At 43.7% G+C, this 18,575-nt stretch overlaps 1 protein-coding gene across 3 annotated transcripts in view; it reads left to right on the top strand.

Moving 5' to 3' along the window:
- LOC137532644 (protein-L-isoaspartate(D-aspartate) O-methyltransferase-like) overlaps nt 1–18,575 on the top strand; it is a 100,376-nt gene that overhangs the window by 32,026 nt on the left and 49,775 nt on the right. For all 3 annotated transcript variants that reach the window (XM_068253386.1, XM_068253387.1, XM_068253388.1), the window contains exon 2: nt 11,547–11,698. In XM_068253386.1, the coding sequence (XP_068109487.1) occupies nt 11,547–11,698 (152 nt within the window). The remainder of the gene's footprint in view (nt 1–11,546; nt 11,699–18,575) is intronic.

Below are 18,575 nucleotides of genomic sequence, written 5' to 3'. Positions count from 1 at the left end.
GGGTTATTACAGGGAAGAACAGATGTAACTAATGCACTGGCGAATTGACAAGGGGGGGGGGGTCTGAGGGCAATCTGAGCGTGTAGGCGGGTGATTGGGTGCCCGCAAGGGGCAGATTAGGGTCTGATCTGATGGGTAACAGTGACAGGTGGTGATAGGGGGTGATTGATGGGTAATTAGTGGGTGTTTAGAGGAGAGAATAGATGTAAACACTGCGTTTGGGTGGTGATCTGATGTCGGATCTGCGGGCGATCTATTGGTGTGGGTGGGTGATCAGATTGCCCGCAAGGGGCAGGTTAGGGGCTGATTGATGTGTGGCAGTGCCAGGGGGTGATTGATGGGTGGCAGTGACAGGGGGTGATTGATGGGTGATTGACAGGTAATCAGTGGGTTATTACAGGGAAGAACAGATGTAACTAATGCACTGGCGAATTGATAAGGGGGGGGGGTCTGAGGGCAATCTGAGCGTGTAGGCGGGTGATTGGGTGCCCGCAAGGGGCAGATTAGGGTCTGATCTGATGGGTAACAGTGACAGGTGGTGATAGGGGGTGATTGATGGGTAATTAGTGGGTGTTTAGAGGAGAGAATAGATGTAAACACTGCGTTTGGGTGGTGATCTGATGTCGGATCTGCGGGGGATCTATTGGTGTGGGTGGGTGATCAGATTGCCCGCAAGGGGCAGGTTAGGGGCTGATTGATGGGTGGCAGTGACAGGGGGTAATTGATGGGTGGCAGTGACAGGGGGTGATTGATGGGTGATTGACAGGTGATCAGTGGGTTATTACAGGGAAGAACAGATGTAAATATTGCACTGGCGAATTGATAAGGGGGGTCTGAGGGCAATCTGAGCGTGTAGGCGGGTGATTGGGTGCCCGCAAGGGGCAGATTAGGGTCTGATCTGATGGGTAACAGTGACAGGTGGTGATAGGGGGTGATTGATGGGTAATTAGTGGGTGTTTAGAGGAGAGAATAGATGTAAACACTGCGTTTGGGTGGTGATCTGATGTCGGATCTGCGGGCGATCTATTGGTGTGGGTGGGTGATCAGATTGCCCGCAAGGGGCAGGTTAGGGGCTGATTGATGGGTGGCAGTGACAGGGGGTGATTGACAGGTGATCAGGGGGGATAGATGCATACAGTACACAGGGGGGGGGGTCTGGGGAGAATCTGAGGGGTGGGGGGGGGGTGATCAGGAGGGGGCAGTGGGCAGGGGGGGAGATAAAAAAAAAATAGCGTTGACAGATAGTGACAGGGAGTGATTGATGGGTGATTAGGGGGGTGATTGGGTGCAAACAGGGGTCTGGGGGGTGGGCAGGGGGGGGTCTGAGGGGTGCTGTGGGCGATCTGGGGCAGGGGGGGGAGAAATCAGTGTGCTTGGGTGCAGACTAGGGTGGCTGCAGCCTACCCTGGTGGTCCCTCGGACACTGGGACCACCAGGGCAGGAGGCAGCCTGTATAATACACTTTGTAAACATTACAAAGTGTATTATACACTTTGTATGCGGCGATCGCGGGGTTAACATCCCGCCGGCGCTTCCGTATAGCTGGCGGGATGTTGCGGCGGGCGAGCGGTGACAGGCGCCGGCGGAGGATCGCGTCACGGATGACGCGATCGCTCCGCCCATGCCCTTACAAGGACCGCCGCCTCTGTGGGTGAGCCGGTCCTTAAGGGCTCCACTTCCCGGCCGCCCCTGTGCGTTAGGCGGTCGGGAAGTGGTTAAGAATGGTTTAGAGTCTTTAACTCCTTAGCAGCCACTTTATTTAGAGGCTTGCAAGTGCACCAGGCTAATTTTATTTTAGCACATTTTTTTTTATTTATTTGTTATATTTTCTTACTTCTAATTAATACTGCTGTAATATGTATTTATAGCCAAAGAGACTAGTTGCGCTGGGCCTAAAGATGTTATCTAGCAGTTTAGCGAATAATAGATACTGTTCAACTTAATGAAAACATTTATCAGAATTTATTCAAAATATATTTATAAAACACAAACTGTCAGTTGTTGTATAAATAAAGCAATTTTTTCATCACGATATTGCATATATTTCATATTCAATGTATATACATATCATCCACTCACTCAGACATACACAGACCTTCCAATGTGCATGAAAAAAATCAAGATAAAAAATGGGATAAAAACTAAAATAGAGAGGTTTTGAAATAAAAAATCTGTATGGTATAGTCTCTATTGATAGCTCTGAATATGTGTCACTTGTAATGTCTTTTTAATCCTTAATAGGAGTAAAGTAAGTTGATGTGCTCCAATAGAGATACCCCATGGGGAACTAGTTATCACATCACAAGGGTGTATCCTCTTCACTATAAGTTCCAAGTAGAGCCAGATGAGTTATTAGTGTTTACCTTGGCGTCTATGGTTCCTGCAATAAAGCATCCACACTAGTTCTACTCACGTTCCTGACGGGTAGGTTTAGGGTCAGGTTGGAGTCCAGTATTTGAATCAGAGCTCCGGCCGGCTGCTCCGTGACTCAACTCAGCGTGTGCACACGCTGTATCCTCAATCCGTTCCGCCGTCCACCACTAAGGTAGTTCCGGGTGACGGCTGGTTCACTTCCGGTGACGTCACCTATTCCCCGCGTCCTGTATTGCTCAGCTGTTGCCTGGTAACAGCTTGGGTGGGTCAGTCCGTTAAGTGCGTCCTGTACCTAGTTGATGCGGCTGCAAGGCATTTGTTCCTGTAGCAATTTTGGACAGCGTGGGTTGTATGATGAGGGCTTACGCGTTTCAGCGGACTACGGACGCCTTTCTCAAAGCCTGTGATTAGTGAACAGCCATCTCTGGATTGATATACTCCATTAGCTCCTCCTCTCCTGCTGGTGTGGATTCCCCTGGGTCCTAAAGTGGCTGTATTCCGTATTAATACGTATTTTCCGTGTCAATACGTATTTTTCGTGTGTCCTTCAAACTGGGGTCCTCTTGCGTGCATTTAAGCATTACCACAAATCCCTAATCTGTACAAGATAAAAAAAATATATAAAATGTAAAAAATAGAAAGGGGTGTAGTAATGGAAAAATTGGGAATATGGAGAAAATGTGAAATGTGGAAAAAATATATATTTTTGAGGGCTGGGAGTATTGGGGATGTGAATTATATAGGGTGTCTATATATGTGTACATGTGACATGTGCACGTGCTATAATATCCCCTATGAGTTCAAAATCAAATAGAGAAAACAGAATTAAAACCTTCTTTACCAGCAACCAACAAATAGAGGACAAAGGTGTACACCTAGAAGATATGATTGGTGATGTAAGATACTTGGAGAAACTCTTGACCAAAGAAACAAAGAATATGTGGGAGGTAGCCACTTTAGACCAATATCTCCTATGGAATATTAGCCCGGTAGGGCTCACTATATACAAACAACTGGCTGTGGACCTCGCTAACCAAGAAACCCAGACAGAATGGGACCGAATGTTCCATGAATTTTCACTACAAGTTATGACCTTTATAAGAGATATAAGGAAAGGACAGTGCCTATCTTTAGGCAAGGACATCAAAAAAACAAGACTAGATATTATACAATATAGACATTTACATGAATACCAGGAGTTGGAAATCAGTATACAGAAACGACTGGTTGACTTAGAAAAAGAGATCATTGAAAAGAAAAAACGGAAATTTCTACGTGATTCAATTCCAATTAGTGCACTAAATATAAATGGAGAGAAGGAGGACGAGGAAGAACTTAATTGGAGTACACATGAAACATCATGCATCTCCCCTCAAACCTTCAAAACTATGGATGAAACGGGACCATGCTTAACAGATGACCAACACATATGGGAACCCGCAAGTGACCTAAGTGATTGTGACATCAATGATGACTATACCGGAACCAATACAGCACTATCAGGGATTTGGGAATCAACCATACCAGCGAGTACCATCAGAAAAACTCTAGGGACCACAGATAGAAGGAAACAAACAGATAGAAAAATAGCCAAAGAAATCACTAGGAAAGAGAGTAACTCTAAGAGGACCCAACCATTGGAAACAGACCAACAAGATATCAGACAATCGAGTAAGGCTAAGAGATCTCAAATAAATAGAAACTATATACATACAGCAGATGAAAACATAATAAAAGAAAAGTATTGGGAACAAAAAGGAGCAAAACCAAAAGGAAAACAGAATATGGACAATATGAACACAAAAAGAAGCGAAAGGAATAACTGTATGGATAAGGACAATGAGAGGAATAGAAACAAAGAAACAACCTATAACATTCCAGTCCAAAATAGATTCTCACCCCTTGGAAGAAAAAGGAGAACACCCCAACATTTGAACCCTGAAAAAGACACACAGAAGCAAGAGAACCCAAAAGGGGACCATGTATCCCACAATACAAGATCAAGGGGTTGGGACCGGGGCAGAAAGGGAAACACCGTGACGAATACCCTGGATAAATATTTTTTAGGAAGAAGAGGGGCTGCAGAGGAAAAGGGCGGAGGGGGAGGAGAGGGGTGGGTACACTTCCAGGGAAAACAGAGACGGAACAAGAGAACCTAAGAAAAACAGATAGAGAATTAGGTATCTTTAATTTGAGCAACTATGAATTAAAAGAGGCAGAACGCAGTCTACTTTCTAAAGGCCTTAAATTCGCCCCTACAAAAAAACTCAACAAATTTGAGGCATACATCGACATTAAGAAATATATTAGAAAATTGTGCCTTAAAAAGTTTTTTCTGAAGAAAGAAAATGGAAACAATGAAGAACCAGACGAAACAATATATAAACATACCACCTTGAAGAACAAATCCAGATTCAATCCCATCCAGGAGATGAGTAAGGAGATGCGACTTTTTGAAGACTTAGTCGAAAAAGACCTAAGGAGATTAAGGGCTCCTACGAAGTATGATTACAATAATCTGAATCTGAAAGAAATTAAGGCTCTGAAGGAATTACAGAAGAACAACCAATTAACCATCCGCCCCGCTGACAAAGGGGGTGGAATGGTGATTCAGGACTCACACAACTATGAACAGGAGGCACTACGAATTCTAAGTGACCGGAATGTTTATAGGAAACTGAAGGGAGATCCAGGAGATACATTTGGGAAAGAATTGAAATCTCTATTAGAAGAAGCATATACTGAGGGCATCATTAATAAGAAGGAATTTGAATTTATTAACATCAAATATCCAAGAATTCCCATAATGTACCATCTCCCGAAGATCCACAAATCCTTGGATAACCCACCTGGAAGACCTATTATATCAGGGATTGGATCTTGTACTTCAAATTTATCAAGATACATTGACACATTCCTGCAGCCCTATGTACGGAACACACCTGCATTCTTGGAGGATACTAGACATGTAATCAATACTTTAAAAGAAATCAAATGGGAGGAAGGATGGATTCTTGGGACATTAGATATTACTTCCCTATATACAGTAATCGACCACAAAAAAGGCCTAGAATCCGTACAATACTTCCTGGAACAAGATGACACCTTACAATATGCACAACGACAATTCATATTGGACTCTATATGGTTCATTCTAACACATAATAACTTCTTGTATAATGGTGACCACTACCTACAGAACAGCGGGACAGCCATGGGGACCAGGTTCGCTCCGGGATATGCAAATCTATTTATGGCACACTGGGAATACAACCACATTTACGGTGGCGAGGGACCTGGAGAGAACCTGGTCCTCTGGCGTAGATTCATCGACGACATCTTGTTCATCTGGAGGGGGAGTATGGTAGCATTGGAAGAATTTACAACAAAGATAAACACTAATAATTTAGGGCTGATCTTCACAGGAGAGAAGAGTACGAAAAATATACACTTCCTAGACCTGGAGATATATATTGAGAAGAACGTTATGAAAACAAGAACCTATATAAAACCAACGGATGTAAATAGCTACATACTTACCACAAGTTGCCACTTTCCGCCATGGCTGACCAATATCCCAAAGGGGCAAATGGCGAGAATCAGAAGGAACTGTACTGAGGATGATCAATTCAAACAAGAAGCTAACATACTTAGGGAGAAATTCATGGAGAAGGGATACCGAAAGAACGAATTAAATATAGCCATCCAGACCATGGGAGGTAGAGATAGGGAAGAACTGCTAAAGAAAAAACCCAGGATACCAACAGATGATCACGTAATGAGGATTAGTATGGGATACCATACAAATAATAAAAGGACACAGAATATCATAACAAAACATTGGAATGTTCTTAGGAGAGACAAGATCCTAAATACAATTATTCCGGAAACACCGTCCTTTATATTCAGGAGGGCCAGCACAGTTGGACTGAAAGTAGCCACAGCCACTGGCGTATGGAACAAAAATAACAAAAATATTAAACTTGGAAAAGGATTTGTTAGATGCGGAAGATGCCCCAACTGCAGAGACACTAGAGGCTACAACAAAATCACAGAGGTTGCCACAGTGAGTGGCCCCATGAAGATTAATGAATTAATCACATGTGACACACGAGGAGTGATTTATTGCATCAGGTGTCCATGTGATAAATACTATGTAGGTAGAACCAAACGATTACTTAGAGAAAGGATAGGGGAACATCTCAAAAACATGAAGAAAGGATGGGATGGACATCCCCTATCAAGACATTACAAGGAGAAACACAATTGCAGCATTCAGGACACCAAATTCATAGGCCTAGAAATAGTAAGCAGAGACCCGAGGGGGGGTGATTATATAGCACGAATGTCCAATAGGGAAAGTTTTTGGATCTTTAGTCTAGGAACTATGGCCCCCAGGGGATTGAATGCAGAGTTTGAGATATTTGGGTTCCTATGAATGTAATGCCTGCATACAGACCTACCCAATGTGACAGACAATCCATATGTGCAGGGGACTATATGGCCCCTATCCTAATGTAAAATATTGTGCATTCATGTCCCTTATGGGTACCCTTCAAGGTTATATATATATATACATATACTTATTGAGGTAATATGTATCCATTAGGTAGTCCCCCAATTTTGAACGCATAGGGGATATTATAGCACGTGCACATGTCGCATGTACACATATATAGACACCCTATATAATTCACATCCCCAATACTCCCAGCCCTCAAAAATATATATTTTTTCCACATTTCACATTTTCTCCATATTCCCAATTTTTCCATTACTACACCCCTTTCTATTTTTTACATTTTATATATTTTTTTATCTTGTACAGATTAGGGATTTGTGGTAATGCTTAAATGCACGCAAGAGGACCCCAGTGTGAAGGACACACGGAAAATACGTATTAATACGGAATACAGCCACTTTAGGACCCAGGGGAATCCACACCAGCAGGAGAGGAGGAGCTAATGGAGTATATCAATCCAGAGATGGCTGTTCACTAATCACTGGCTTTGAGAAAGGCGGCCGTAGTCCGCTGAAACGCGTAAGCCCTCATCATACAACCCACGCTATCCAAAATTGCTACAGGAACAAATGCCTTGCAGCCGCATCAACTAGGTACAGGACGCACTTAACGGACTGACCCACCCAAGCTGTTACCAGGCAACAGCTGAGCAATACAGGACGCGGGGAATAGGTGACGTCACCGGAAGTGAACCAGCCGTCACCCGGAACTACCTTAGTGGTGGACGGCGGAACGGATTGAGGATACAGCGTGTGCACACGCTGAGTTGAGTCACGGAGCAGCCGGCCGGAGCTCTGATTCAAATACTGGACTCCAACCTGACCCTAAACCTACCCGTCAGGAACGTGAGTAGAACTAGTGTGGATGCTTTATTGCAGGAACCATAGACGCCAAGGTAAACACTAATAACTCATCTGGCTCTACTTGGAACTTATAGTGAAGAGGATACACCCTTGTGATGTGATAACTAGTTCCCCATGGGGTATCTCTATTGGAGCACATCAACTTACTTTACTCCTATTAAGGATTAAAAAGACATTACAAGTGACACATATTCAGAGCTATCAATAGAGACTATACCATACAGATTTTTTATTTCAAAACCTCTCTATTTTAGTTTTTATCCCATTTTTTATCCCAATTTTTATCTTGATTTTTTTCATGCACATTGGAAGGTCTGTGTATGTCTGAGTGAGTGGATGATATGTATATACATTGAATATGAAATATATGCAATATCGTGATGAAAAAATTGCTTTATTTATACAACAACTGACAGTTTGTGTTTTATAAATATATTTTGAATAAATTCTGATAAATGTTTTCATTAAGTTGAACAGTATCTATTATTCGCTAAACTGCTAGATAACATATTTAGGCCCAGCGCAACTAGTCTCTTTGTTTACTATTGATCTATCAATTTATATGAGGTGAGTGGGTCCCCATATTTAACTAGTTTGCAGCAGGTGAAACCGCACGCTCATAGGAGCACCTCCACAAGCGCCCTCCATATTGCTTATAAATGTATTTATAGCCACTTGTCACTAGGGGGCAGCGTGAGACAATAACAGAGGACTTCTGCATTCAGTTTATATATTTTCTGCTAGTAGAGAGAGAAATCAAGAGAATTCCAAGCATTTACAGCACAAGGAGTTCTGCCCACTGAGGTCAAAAGCAGTGCACTTCTATTGAAACAGGTAATGGGTTATTGTTGTGAATCGATCTGATGAGATCTGAATGATCATATCAAAAATACGATCATTTGCGGAAAAAAACACTATTAATGGGCAACTTTAGTGTGGGCTACATTTCTTTTCAAATACAATTGTTCTTACTTAGATATGGCCAGTTGTTAATAAACTGTAGTCTCTGTGCCAGGTCAGCGCTTCAAACCATAGGTACACCCTGTGGTAATTGCACCACCACCAGGAAGGTGCAAGGCTCCCCACACCCTGTGGCTGGTAACTTGCTCTAAAAAGATAAAAAGGGACATTGGATTGGGAGAGACCAGCCACAGGGTGTGGGGAGCCTTGAAAATACCCCAGAGGCGCAATAAGGCCACTGTAATACCTGGCCCACCAGTATTGGTGAGTGTGGATCCTTTAGGGTGTTCCTGGTGGTGGTGCAATTCCCACAGAGTGTACCTATGGTTTGAAGCGCTGACCTGGCACAGAGACTATATTTGAATTGAAGGACTTACTCAAGCCTTTCTTCTAGGAGCGCACCCATAGTCACAGGAACTGGGTGACACACACTGGTTATCTGGAGCATACATCATATTGGTGTAGACATTGCATATGTTTTAATAATATAAATCATATTGATTGTTGTTGTTGGCATCTGAGCGCTGTATGAAATTTTGGTTTGATTTGTTAATAAACTGTGTCAGAGGATTCTCAGAAACTGTTTTTCCTCCTCCATGTGTATGGCCCATACTCAAGGGCTACATTTGTGGCCTGTCGCTAGCACACGGGAGCGTGTGCGCGACAGGCCGGCGACAGCTCGTCGCCAGGTCCCTCCGCATACACACGGCGGAGGGACCTGGCAACTGATGCTGCGGAAGCTGTCGCTGTTGTTCCTCCGCCCGCCGGAAGCTCAAGGTATTCCCTGCTTGTTGCTGTCGCTAGTCCGCATACCCACGCGGACTAGCGACAGTTGCGGTGGCAACTGTCGCCAGGCGATTGACCGCGTCAATCGCCTGGCGACAGCAGCGACGAGCGACGGTTCGGGGTGCGCCTCATACTCACAGGCGACCTGTCGCCGCAACACGCGCGCGCCGTGTGTTGCGGCGACAATTGTAGCCTGTGAGTATGGGCCATAAGAGATTGCATGGATCACTTTAAATATAGTCTGAAAAAATATTCTGAAACAAATGTCTGTTTGTGAAATACTTAAATGTATAAAAATAGGAGTTCTTGCATTTCCAGCAGAAATTGTAATTGCAGTTAGCGAAGTTTGGAGTGGTCTGTTCAGCAGTCCATAAATCGGAGCCTCTAAGGATTATCTCCAGGGAGAGGTCTAAAAATACGTTCTAATGGCTTAATAACAAACGTGCTCAGATTGTACTTTTGTATGGGACTCAAGGATTCTACAGCTAAAAATATGGTTTTAAAAATGTGATCACAAATCCTTTAACAGGCATGTTGAGGCATTCAATAGCAGACGCTGCAGGTTTTGTGACTGCTGTTGTCTGGATTGGTCCATCCTGCTGTTTATACTTCAAGGGGGAAGGCACAGACTGAAACTCTTGTCGATTCCAGGCAGTAGCAGTAACAGTCTTTGGTATCAGAAGTGGCCAGTATCTGGGCTTTTGACCAGGAACCTTTTTAGGTGGTTTATTTGATCTCATCCAATCAAGGAGCTTTTACACAACTTAAACATTAGTGGGAAGTTTCAGTCTGCCCCTGCATTGGGGCTTTATGCTTTGTACACACACTATATGATTCTGGGATGAAGCTACTGCCTGGGGCCACCTCTGTCACGAATCGTGTGTGTTGCAAGGTTAGCTGAGTTTTTGTATCCAGTTGTGTTGGAGTGAAGGGACAGCACTGCAGGGTTAAGGACGTCTTCTGTGTGTATCAGGGGAATATGTCTGAAATTAGTTGGGAGGTACTTTGCTGGTCATACATTTCTGCTGCAGGGTTATATTAAAATACTGCAAGACCTGTCAGGTTTGCATCAGAGCACACCAGAACTGAGAGGGATATAGAAGCTGAACCATTTCCTTTTAAACAAGGCAGAGTGCCTGGCTATCCTGCTGATCCTGTGCCTCTAATACTTTTATGCATAGACCCAAAAAAACATGCAGATCAGGTGCTCCAACTGAAGTCTGACTTTATTAGCCGCATGCTTGTTTCAGGCGTGTGATTCAGACACCACTGCAGCCAAAGAAATCAACGGGGCTGTCAGGCAACTGGTATTGTTTAAATGGATGTAAATATAGCAGCTTTCATGTCCCTCTCAGGTCAGGTGTACTTTAAAGTCCATGTCCAGGGCCAGGCACAGATTTCAAATCACATCTAAACCCACAACAGTCAGAAAGATCAAGTGTTACCTTCCTTATGTCAAATTCAGCTTTCGCAGGTAAAAATGCAGTCTTGAAATTCAGATCATGTGACCAGAGGCAGGAGTTCAGCTTCCAGACTCTGTGGGTGTGAATGATGATGATGATGATGTCTGGAATTCATCATATCCACTAACTAACTGTGCTAGTGGAAGGGAACATTTTGATGCTGTCTGAGAAGATTGCAGCCAATAGCACAGACAGTCAGGCATTGGTTAGCAGGAAAGGTGTTTTACACATGTGTCTTGACCAGGTGTTTTACAAGTACATACAGAAACAAGCTCTGCAGCTGAATTTAGCAAAACACTGTGCCTGGATCATGAAAGTTTTTACTGTCTAATAATTGTAACTCAAACACTTGAAAAAAAGTTATTGTCTAGCAATCAGGCTTCATATAGCATTTACTGCTCCACTTATTATCCACAGTAAAAGTATGATTCTGTATTTGTAATGAGCTTAGCTACCAGGGCTAACTGCGTACTTTGGAGCCAACATTTGAAGTCTTTCTGTGGGCATGATTGCACCAGAGAAGGTTTCCCTCTAGCCTGAGTAATCTGACGCTGCTCATGTTTTTTTCCTGATTGACAGAGCAGTCTGTGGATCCCCTCGCTTGTCCTGTGACATGAGCAGCTTCGTACGGCTGGCTGCAATCACATTACCATTCGGATTCCTGTTCACGAGAGCCATGGCCTGGGCGTCCAGTGGAAAAACGCACAGCGATCTCGTTAACAATCTGCACAGTAAGTTAGAGCCTCTTCTTATTTGGATAACAAAAGCTATATGCAAATGTTGTATCTAAACATTGTTTAAATGAAGGCCTCCTTTTTTTTTTTTTTTTTTTTCCTAATAAATGCAAGGTTGTTATCTAATTTTATCAGACAGGTGAACTTGTTTGCTGCCACCCATTTTAATTGTTGGGTTGTTTTTTTGTAGTATGTTTTTTTCCTAAATGCAAAAGGAATATGACTGGTTCCATTGCTGAGTATGTTTTTGAAAACTTTTGGCTGGCCTTTAAAGCCCTAGATAAGACTTTTGTTTTTGTTTTTTTGTTAATGTAAATTGTGTGCCTCATATAACTTGCAGTGTACCAAATTTTTGCACATAAAACATTTTTGCGCTAATCTTTTTTTTTTTTTTTTGCTGGCTGGGTGTGCAGTGCTCATTTCCTGTGTCAGATCCCGCTTGGCTGGACTGAGCAACAGTCTATGAGCGGTCCAAACTCCTCCTCCTTGTCCCATCATTACCCACAGGAAGAAGTCAGGGAGGAGCTAGCAAAAGGTATCAGTCAGTATCTTCTTGGGAACACAGAGTTGACCCCGCCCAGCTCCTTATCTACTCCACAAGAAGGAGCAACGGGTGGTGGTGGGCAAGGTCAAGTGATGGCTCTGTGCAGAAGAAGAAATTCTTACTCTGCTATTAGCTCTATATATTGTTTGCACAGACCTCTGGGTCATCGGACTGACTTCCAAATAAAATTTATCTGAACCAGTTGCATCAAAATAAGCCACAACTGTAGCATAGTAGCCAGGCAACTGGAGTTTATCAAACAGTAATCCAGTTTGATAGGCACATTAAGTGCATGTTATAGTTTGTGGGTGTTGCAAAACTCTTAGTGTGAACCTACCCAAACACTAGCTATAAATGAACATCACATAGGAACTACATACTGGGTATTTCTGCAGTATCATTCCTGCTCATGAGATGGATTACTTGACCTGTCCAGTGGATATTCGTATCTGTAAGAGCAGCCTTAGACTGGGGGACATGCCAACATCTCAACCATTCCTTCCTGGCTTTAAGTTTCACTAGCTGAGTCCTGAGCAGGAGACTGGAAGAATCACCCATGTTATTGGGGGTATACTATCATTGGACAGTTTTCTCCGTGCTACAGAAAGTAGATTAGTAGTATATGAGCCTTTCAAGGTACTTTCCTCATTGCTGGGAAAAGCTGACAGACTTTTTACCTGTAGGAATGCTGCTTAAAGAGGAGCTGTTAGGTATAAGGTCTCAGAGAAAATAAACACATATATCAGTAGCTAAAGATTGGCTGTACTTACATTACATATGCATTTCACTGTCCACGTTTGGATTTCACAGAATTTGTATATAGTATATGCAGAGATAGATGCTCCTGACAGCTCATGGCAGGCTCCATGTTTTTCTGTCAAATGTGTCGTCATGTCCTGCCTGCTTCCTGATCACAGATAAGCTCCTACTTGAACAACACAGTGTGCAGTGAATATTAATGAGCCATGTGGCTAGGAACAATAGCTGACTCCTGCAGTGTACTCTGCCCGAGATTTATCAGTGCTACGCGATTACAAGCTGCTGTAACGTCTCATTAGCAGCCGAGGGGAGAGCCCCAGAATGCTTTGCAGTATGGTATGCGGCTTGCGTCTTCTTAAGAATAACAGCCTTGCTGATAAGCACACATCAAAGGTAACTGAGATTTTTATCTTCACTAATTGCTTTTGGGCTTCCTTCTAAACTAGTTAACACAGGAGAATAGAGGTTTAAATTAGCTTCTGCAGCCTGACAGTTACTCTTTAATACTGCGTTAAGCAGAATTGCCTGCGTAAAGTCTTAATCCTGATGAGTAGAGTGTAATGCATTGCTCGTTGTGTGGTAAGACTACACATGTAAGGGCTGGTTCACACGGACGCTTGGCGGTGATTACCTCTAAGCGACCGGGACTCGTCAGCTAAACGTTCCCATTCAAGTGAATGGGAGCATTTAGCATTGCGCGGTTACCGTGGATTGCACAAACGCGGAGTTCCGATCCCGATTTACCGCGTCATTTCAGGCGACCCTAGAAGCCGCATGCGGCGCATCTTCATGTCCCCTCTCATAGACAAATCACGACGGGATGCCGACGATTGCCGCAGGAAGCCTGGCGCTGCCCCCGAACGTGACAACACAGAACAGAAGGCCGGAGGACGCCACCACGCGTCCGTGTGAACCAGCCCTTACCCTGTTTAATGCATACACCCCATTGTTACCAAACATCCGTATTACTGCAATGCCAACCTTTCTGAACTTCCTGAGACCAGACTGCGACCCCTGCAATCTGTTATGAATGTAGCTGCCAGGCTCATTCACTCTCCCACCACTCCTCTTCAGTTGATCCTGTTTGCAAGTCCCTTCACTGGCTCCCTGTTCCCCTCCATAATTCAATTTAAACTGCTCTGCCTGACATACAAATCCATCCACCATAATCCTCCCCCCCCCCCCCTTTCGTACATCATCCAGAGAAACTCCCCAACTCACTCTCTCTACTCCTCCAACACTCTACGAATGTCCACCCCTTGTATCACTTGCTCACTCCCAACTTCTACTCTATGGAACTATCCATCTCCCTTACCAGGCTTGAATCCGCCTTCATCTCATTCAACCAGGCCTTAAAGTGAACCAGAGACAAAGCACCCTAATGTATTTTACCATATGTACAAGTGGGAACATTAGAGAAAACACCTACCCTGCTTCATTCTTCACTGCTCAGCCTGCTTGTAATCAGCCCTGATAAAATCCCAGACTGAGCATTCAGTCTGGCTTTGCTCTGGAATCATTATAGCTGAGTCTGTCTTCTCTGATGTCTTTTCAAGCCCAAGCCTGCCCCTTCTGGCTCTGCTATAATGACTCAGCTATAATGATTCCTGAGCAAAGCCAAACTTAACCACTTTACCCCCGCGCGTACGTATTTCTCCGCCCCTTTTTCCATCCTTTAACAACCAGGGACGGAGAAATACGTACTTTCCGCGTTCCCGACGCTGTCCGCTCTCCCGCTCGTAAACACGCCGCCCGCCGCTAGTAAACACGCCGCCGCCCGCTCGCCCGGAGATCAATGAACGGGAAAATCCATTCCCGTTCGTTGATCTAAACCCCACAATGATCCGCTGCTCTCCTATGGGCAGCGCGATCATTGTGAGAAAAAACTCACGTGTCCAGCCTCCTTATACTTCCTCCAAGCTTCCGGAAGGAAGCTTGGAGGTCGCATTAAAACAAAAAGTTACTGTGGCCATCTTGTGGCCAAATAGTAAACTACACCCTACACATTTTTCACATACAAATAAATGACTTTTACACATAAAATTAACTCATTACCTCCCATACTCCCCATTTTTTTTTTTTTTGTAATTAAAAAAAAATTAAAAAATTTACAATTAAAAAAAATACATAAATAGTTACCTTAGGGACTGAACTTTTTAAATATTTATGTCGAGGGTATAACACTGTTACTTTATAAACTATGGGCTTGTAATTAGGGATGGACGCAAAAATGAAAAAAATGCACCTTTATTTCCAAATAAAATATTGGCGCCAAACATTGTGATAGGGACATAATTTAAATGGTTTTATAACCGGGACAAAAGGGCAAATACATTTCATGGGTTTTAATTACAGAAGCATGCATTATTTAAAAACTATAATGGCCGAAAACTGAAAAATAATTATTTTTTTCCCTACATTTTTCCTATTTTCCCATTAAAACACATTTAGAAAAAAATAATTCTTGGCATAATGTCCCACCTAAAGAAAGCCTAATTGGTGGCGGAAAAAACAAGATATAGTTCATTTCATTGCGATAAGTAATGATAAAGTTATAGACGAATGAATGGAAGGAGCGCTGAAAGGTGAAAATTGCTCTGGTGCTCAGGGGGTAAAACCCCTCAGTGGTGAAGTGGTTAATGCTCAGTCGGGGATTTTATCATGGCTGATAAGCAAGCTGAGCAGTGAAGGATGAAGCAGAGAGCAGGGTAGGTGTTTTCTCTAATGTTCCCACTGATATATATGGTAAAATACATGAGGGTGCTTCGTCTCTGGTTCACTTTAAAGACCCATCTATTCACCACTGCTTACCCACCATCTTCGTAGCTCCACCCCTCCCCCTACCTTTGGATGTACACCACATCCACCATTATGTGTCCCTCTCCCCCACCCCTTACATTGTGAGCGTATTTGGAAGAGCCCTTCTCCCCGTGTGCTCTTCTCTGCCACCATATGGAATCAGTGACTCGCTTGCTATATTTATCCCTGCATTGCAATCAGTGCACCATTGCACAATTGTACGCACTATATTGCGTACAATTGTTTAATGCTGTAATGCCCCTGTGTAACATTGCTACATGTTGTAATGTCTCCCCTAGCAGCGCTATGTGTATTTTTTTTTTAATAGAACGTTTATCAATGATAAGAATGATTTAATACTACTTAATTACTTCGTAGTAGAAACTATTTGTGAAAGTTATCTTATTTTTTTTTTTTTTTTTCAAGGAAAAAAAAAATAGGACACAAACATTTTAGTGGGCCATGGACCCTAGCAGCCTAGGGGAACCCTCCAGCCTGTACTCGCATACTGCTGAGGGCGCTCATTATAGATTGTAGAGTATTTGCGCGAAGCGATAACGTTTTCAAAATTCACGATCGTGCGAAAATGCACGTGAAGACGGCTGTGCTATCAGTTAGCACCAGGGCCGGCCCCGCTCATGAGGCGGGGTGAAAGATTTGCCTCAGGCGGCACATCTGGGGGGCGGCACTCGCCTGTCCGTGGGTGGGGGGCCGCCCGCCGAGCTGGAGGAGTAGCGGGCAGAAAGGGGGTATTGGGCCTAGTGGTGGGGAGGGGGGTCGGACCCCCCCCCCCCTCCCTTGCCTGGGTCCCCCGATCTGCGCTCCCCTCCAGCTGTAAAAAGTTAAGTACCAGCGGCAGCGTATAGATTAAGAGGCAACGGGCGGGGATCACTCACCTTTTCTGCGTTCCAGCGAGCGCTCCACTGACGTCACTTCCTGCAACGCCGCCCAGTAAGCTCAGTGACCCCCCCACACCCGCAGAGGGGGGGGGGTGGGTCAGGGGCGGCGATTTTTTTTTTTTTTTTTTTTTTTTTTTTATTTTGCCTCAGGCGGCAAAAAGTCTAGGGCCGGCCCTGGTTAGCACTCTTTTGTGAATAAAGCCCATGGTGTGAATGAGCCCTTTGTGTATGACACCCTTAGTTTCTGCTCGAAGGGCTCAAACACACTAGCAGCCTTTCCTAAGCTCTAGTGATTTGAAAAAGCTCTTGCTGATGCAATGCTATGGGGGATTTTTATAAAATCACATCTCTCAAGTGGGATCACAACCATAGCATTACATTAGCAAGAGCTTTTCAAATCACAAAGCGCTCAAGAATTGCAGTCAATTTTTCTGACTGTAACATTTCAAAAATATGACCAATGTGCCACACACATACAGTATGTACAATTTTTCCCCAATTATGATAAAAATGATTGGAAACTCTGACAAAATTGCTAGGGTGTGCATATTACGGTAATAAATTGGAAATCTAACACACACCATACAATCTTTAGAAAAAATTGAAGCAACATTTCCAGCATTCCGGATCGATAACTATATCAAAAAAAAATTGGAAATCCGATAGGATTTTTAATTCGAATGAAAAAAAAGCTCTTTTTTTTTCCGGGAGATCCAATAATATTTATCGAATTCCTGTAAAATTGGATCATTTTATTGTATCGTGTGTAGCCACCTTTAGAGTTCTTAGAGTTAGTGTGAAGAGGACTGGTGTATAGCCTGTTTTCTGCTGATGACAGCATGGGGCAAACATGGTCCAGGTTAGAAGGTGTTAGACACTTGGCATTTCAACACTCTCTTAAAGCCATTGTTACCCCTCCTAAAAAAAAAAAAAAAAAAAAAAAAAAAAAAAAGTCAGATACTCACCTAAGGAGAGGGAAGACTCGGGTCCTTATGAGCCATCCCTCTCCGGGTGCCCTCGGTGCTGCGCTGGCTCCCCTGTTTAATTCCCCCGCCGCGGGGACTTCGGAAGTCTTCAGGAGCCGAGTCCTTCCGAAGACAGGCGGCTCCATACTGCGCACGCGCGAGTGTGTCATAGAGGGCTGTAGAGAGGCCCGTCTTCGGGAGCACTCGGGTTCCCGAAGCATTTCTGAAGCTTCCCTTCAGCGGGGGAAACAATCGCATTTGACCGAAACGGTCGAATACCGCTACGGGGGAGCCAGCGCAACAGTGGGGACCGGGAGAGGAGGGGAATGCTCTGGGACCCAAAGCCTCCCTCTCCTTAGGTGAGTATCTGACTTTTTTAAAAAAAAAAAAAAAATTTATTTCAGTTCCCATTAGCTTAAAGGTACATGCAGACGTCGGATTTGCGAAAACGACCCGTCGTTTGGAAGCGGATCGCTCAAGTCCGCTCTTATCAGCTTGACAGACTGTACACACGCCCTATTTGACGTCCGGACGACCGGTCGTTTGCGCAAATCCGACGTGTGTATGTACCTTTAAATGTCCTGGTTAACCAGGTGTAGTCTTAATGGTTTTCACATAATTACAGTACTGGTGATTAGTCTGATTATGCAAGCAACTGATACAGACATAAAATAAAAATCACTGTCTGGCAATTTTTATATCATATCACGTGACTTGTCTCTAGTTTTACCATGGACACCATAGGCTAATTTCCATTAGTGGGACTGAAAAAAACATTTGCTCGGCCAATGGCTTTATCTTCATCATGAGAGCAATAAACCCTAAGTACAGTAGTTAGTAGCACAGTTGGGCAATGTAAAGCAGAGGGTGGCATGATTTTGTTTGCACATCCAACTAACGTTTTGTGT

Source organism: Hyperolius riggenbachi, chromosome 9 (assembly GCF_040937935.1).
Source record: "Hyperolius riggenbachi isolate aHypRig1 chromosome 9, aHypRig1.pri, whole genome shotgun sequence".
Classification (NCBI taxonomy): domain Eukaryota; kingdom Metazoa; phylum Chordata; class Amphibia; order Anura; family Hyperoliidae; genus Hyperolius; species Hyperolius riggenbachi.
This window is presented reverse-complemented; position numbering and strand designations above follow the sequence as displayed.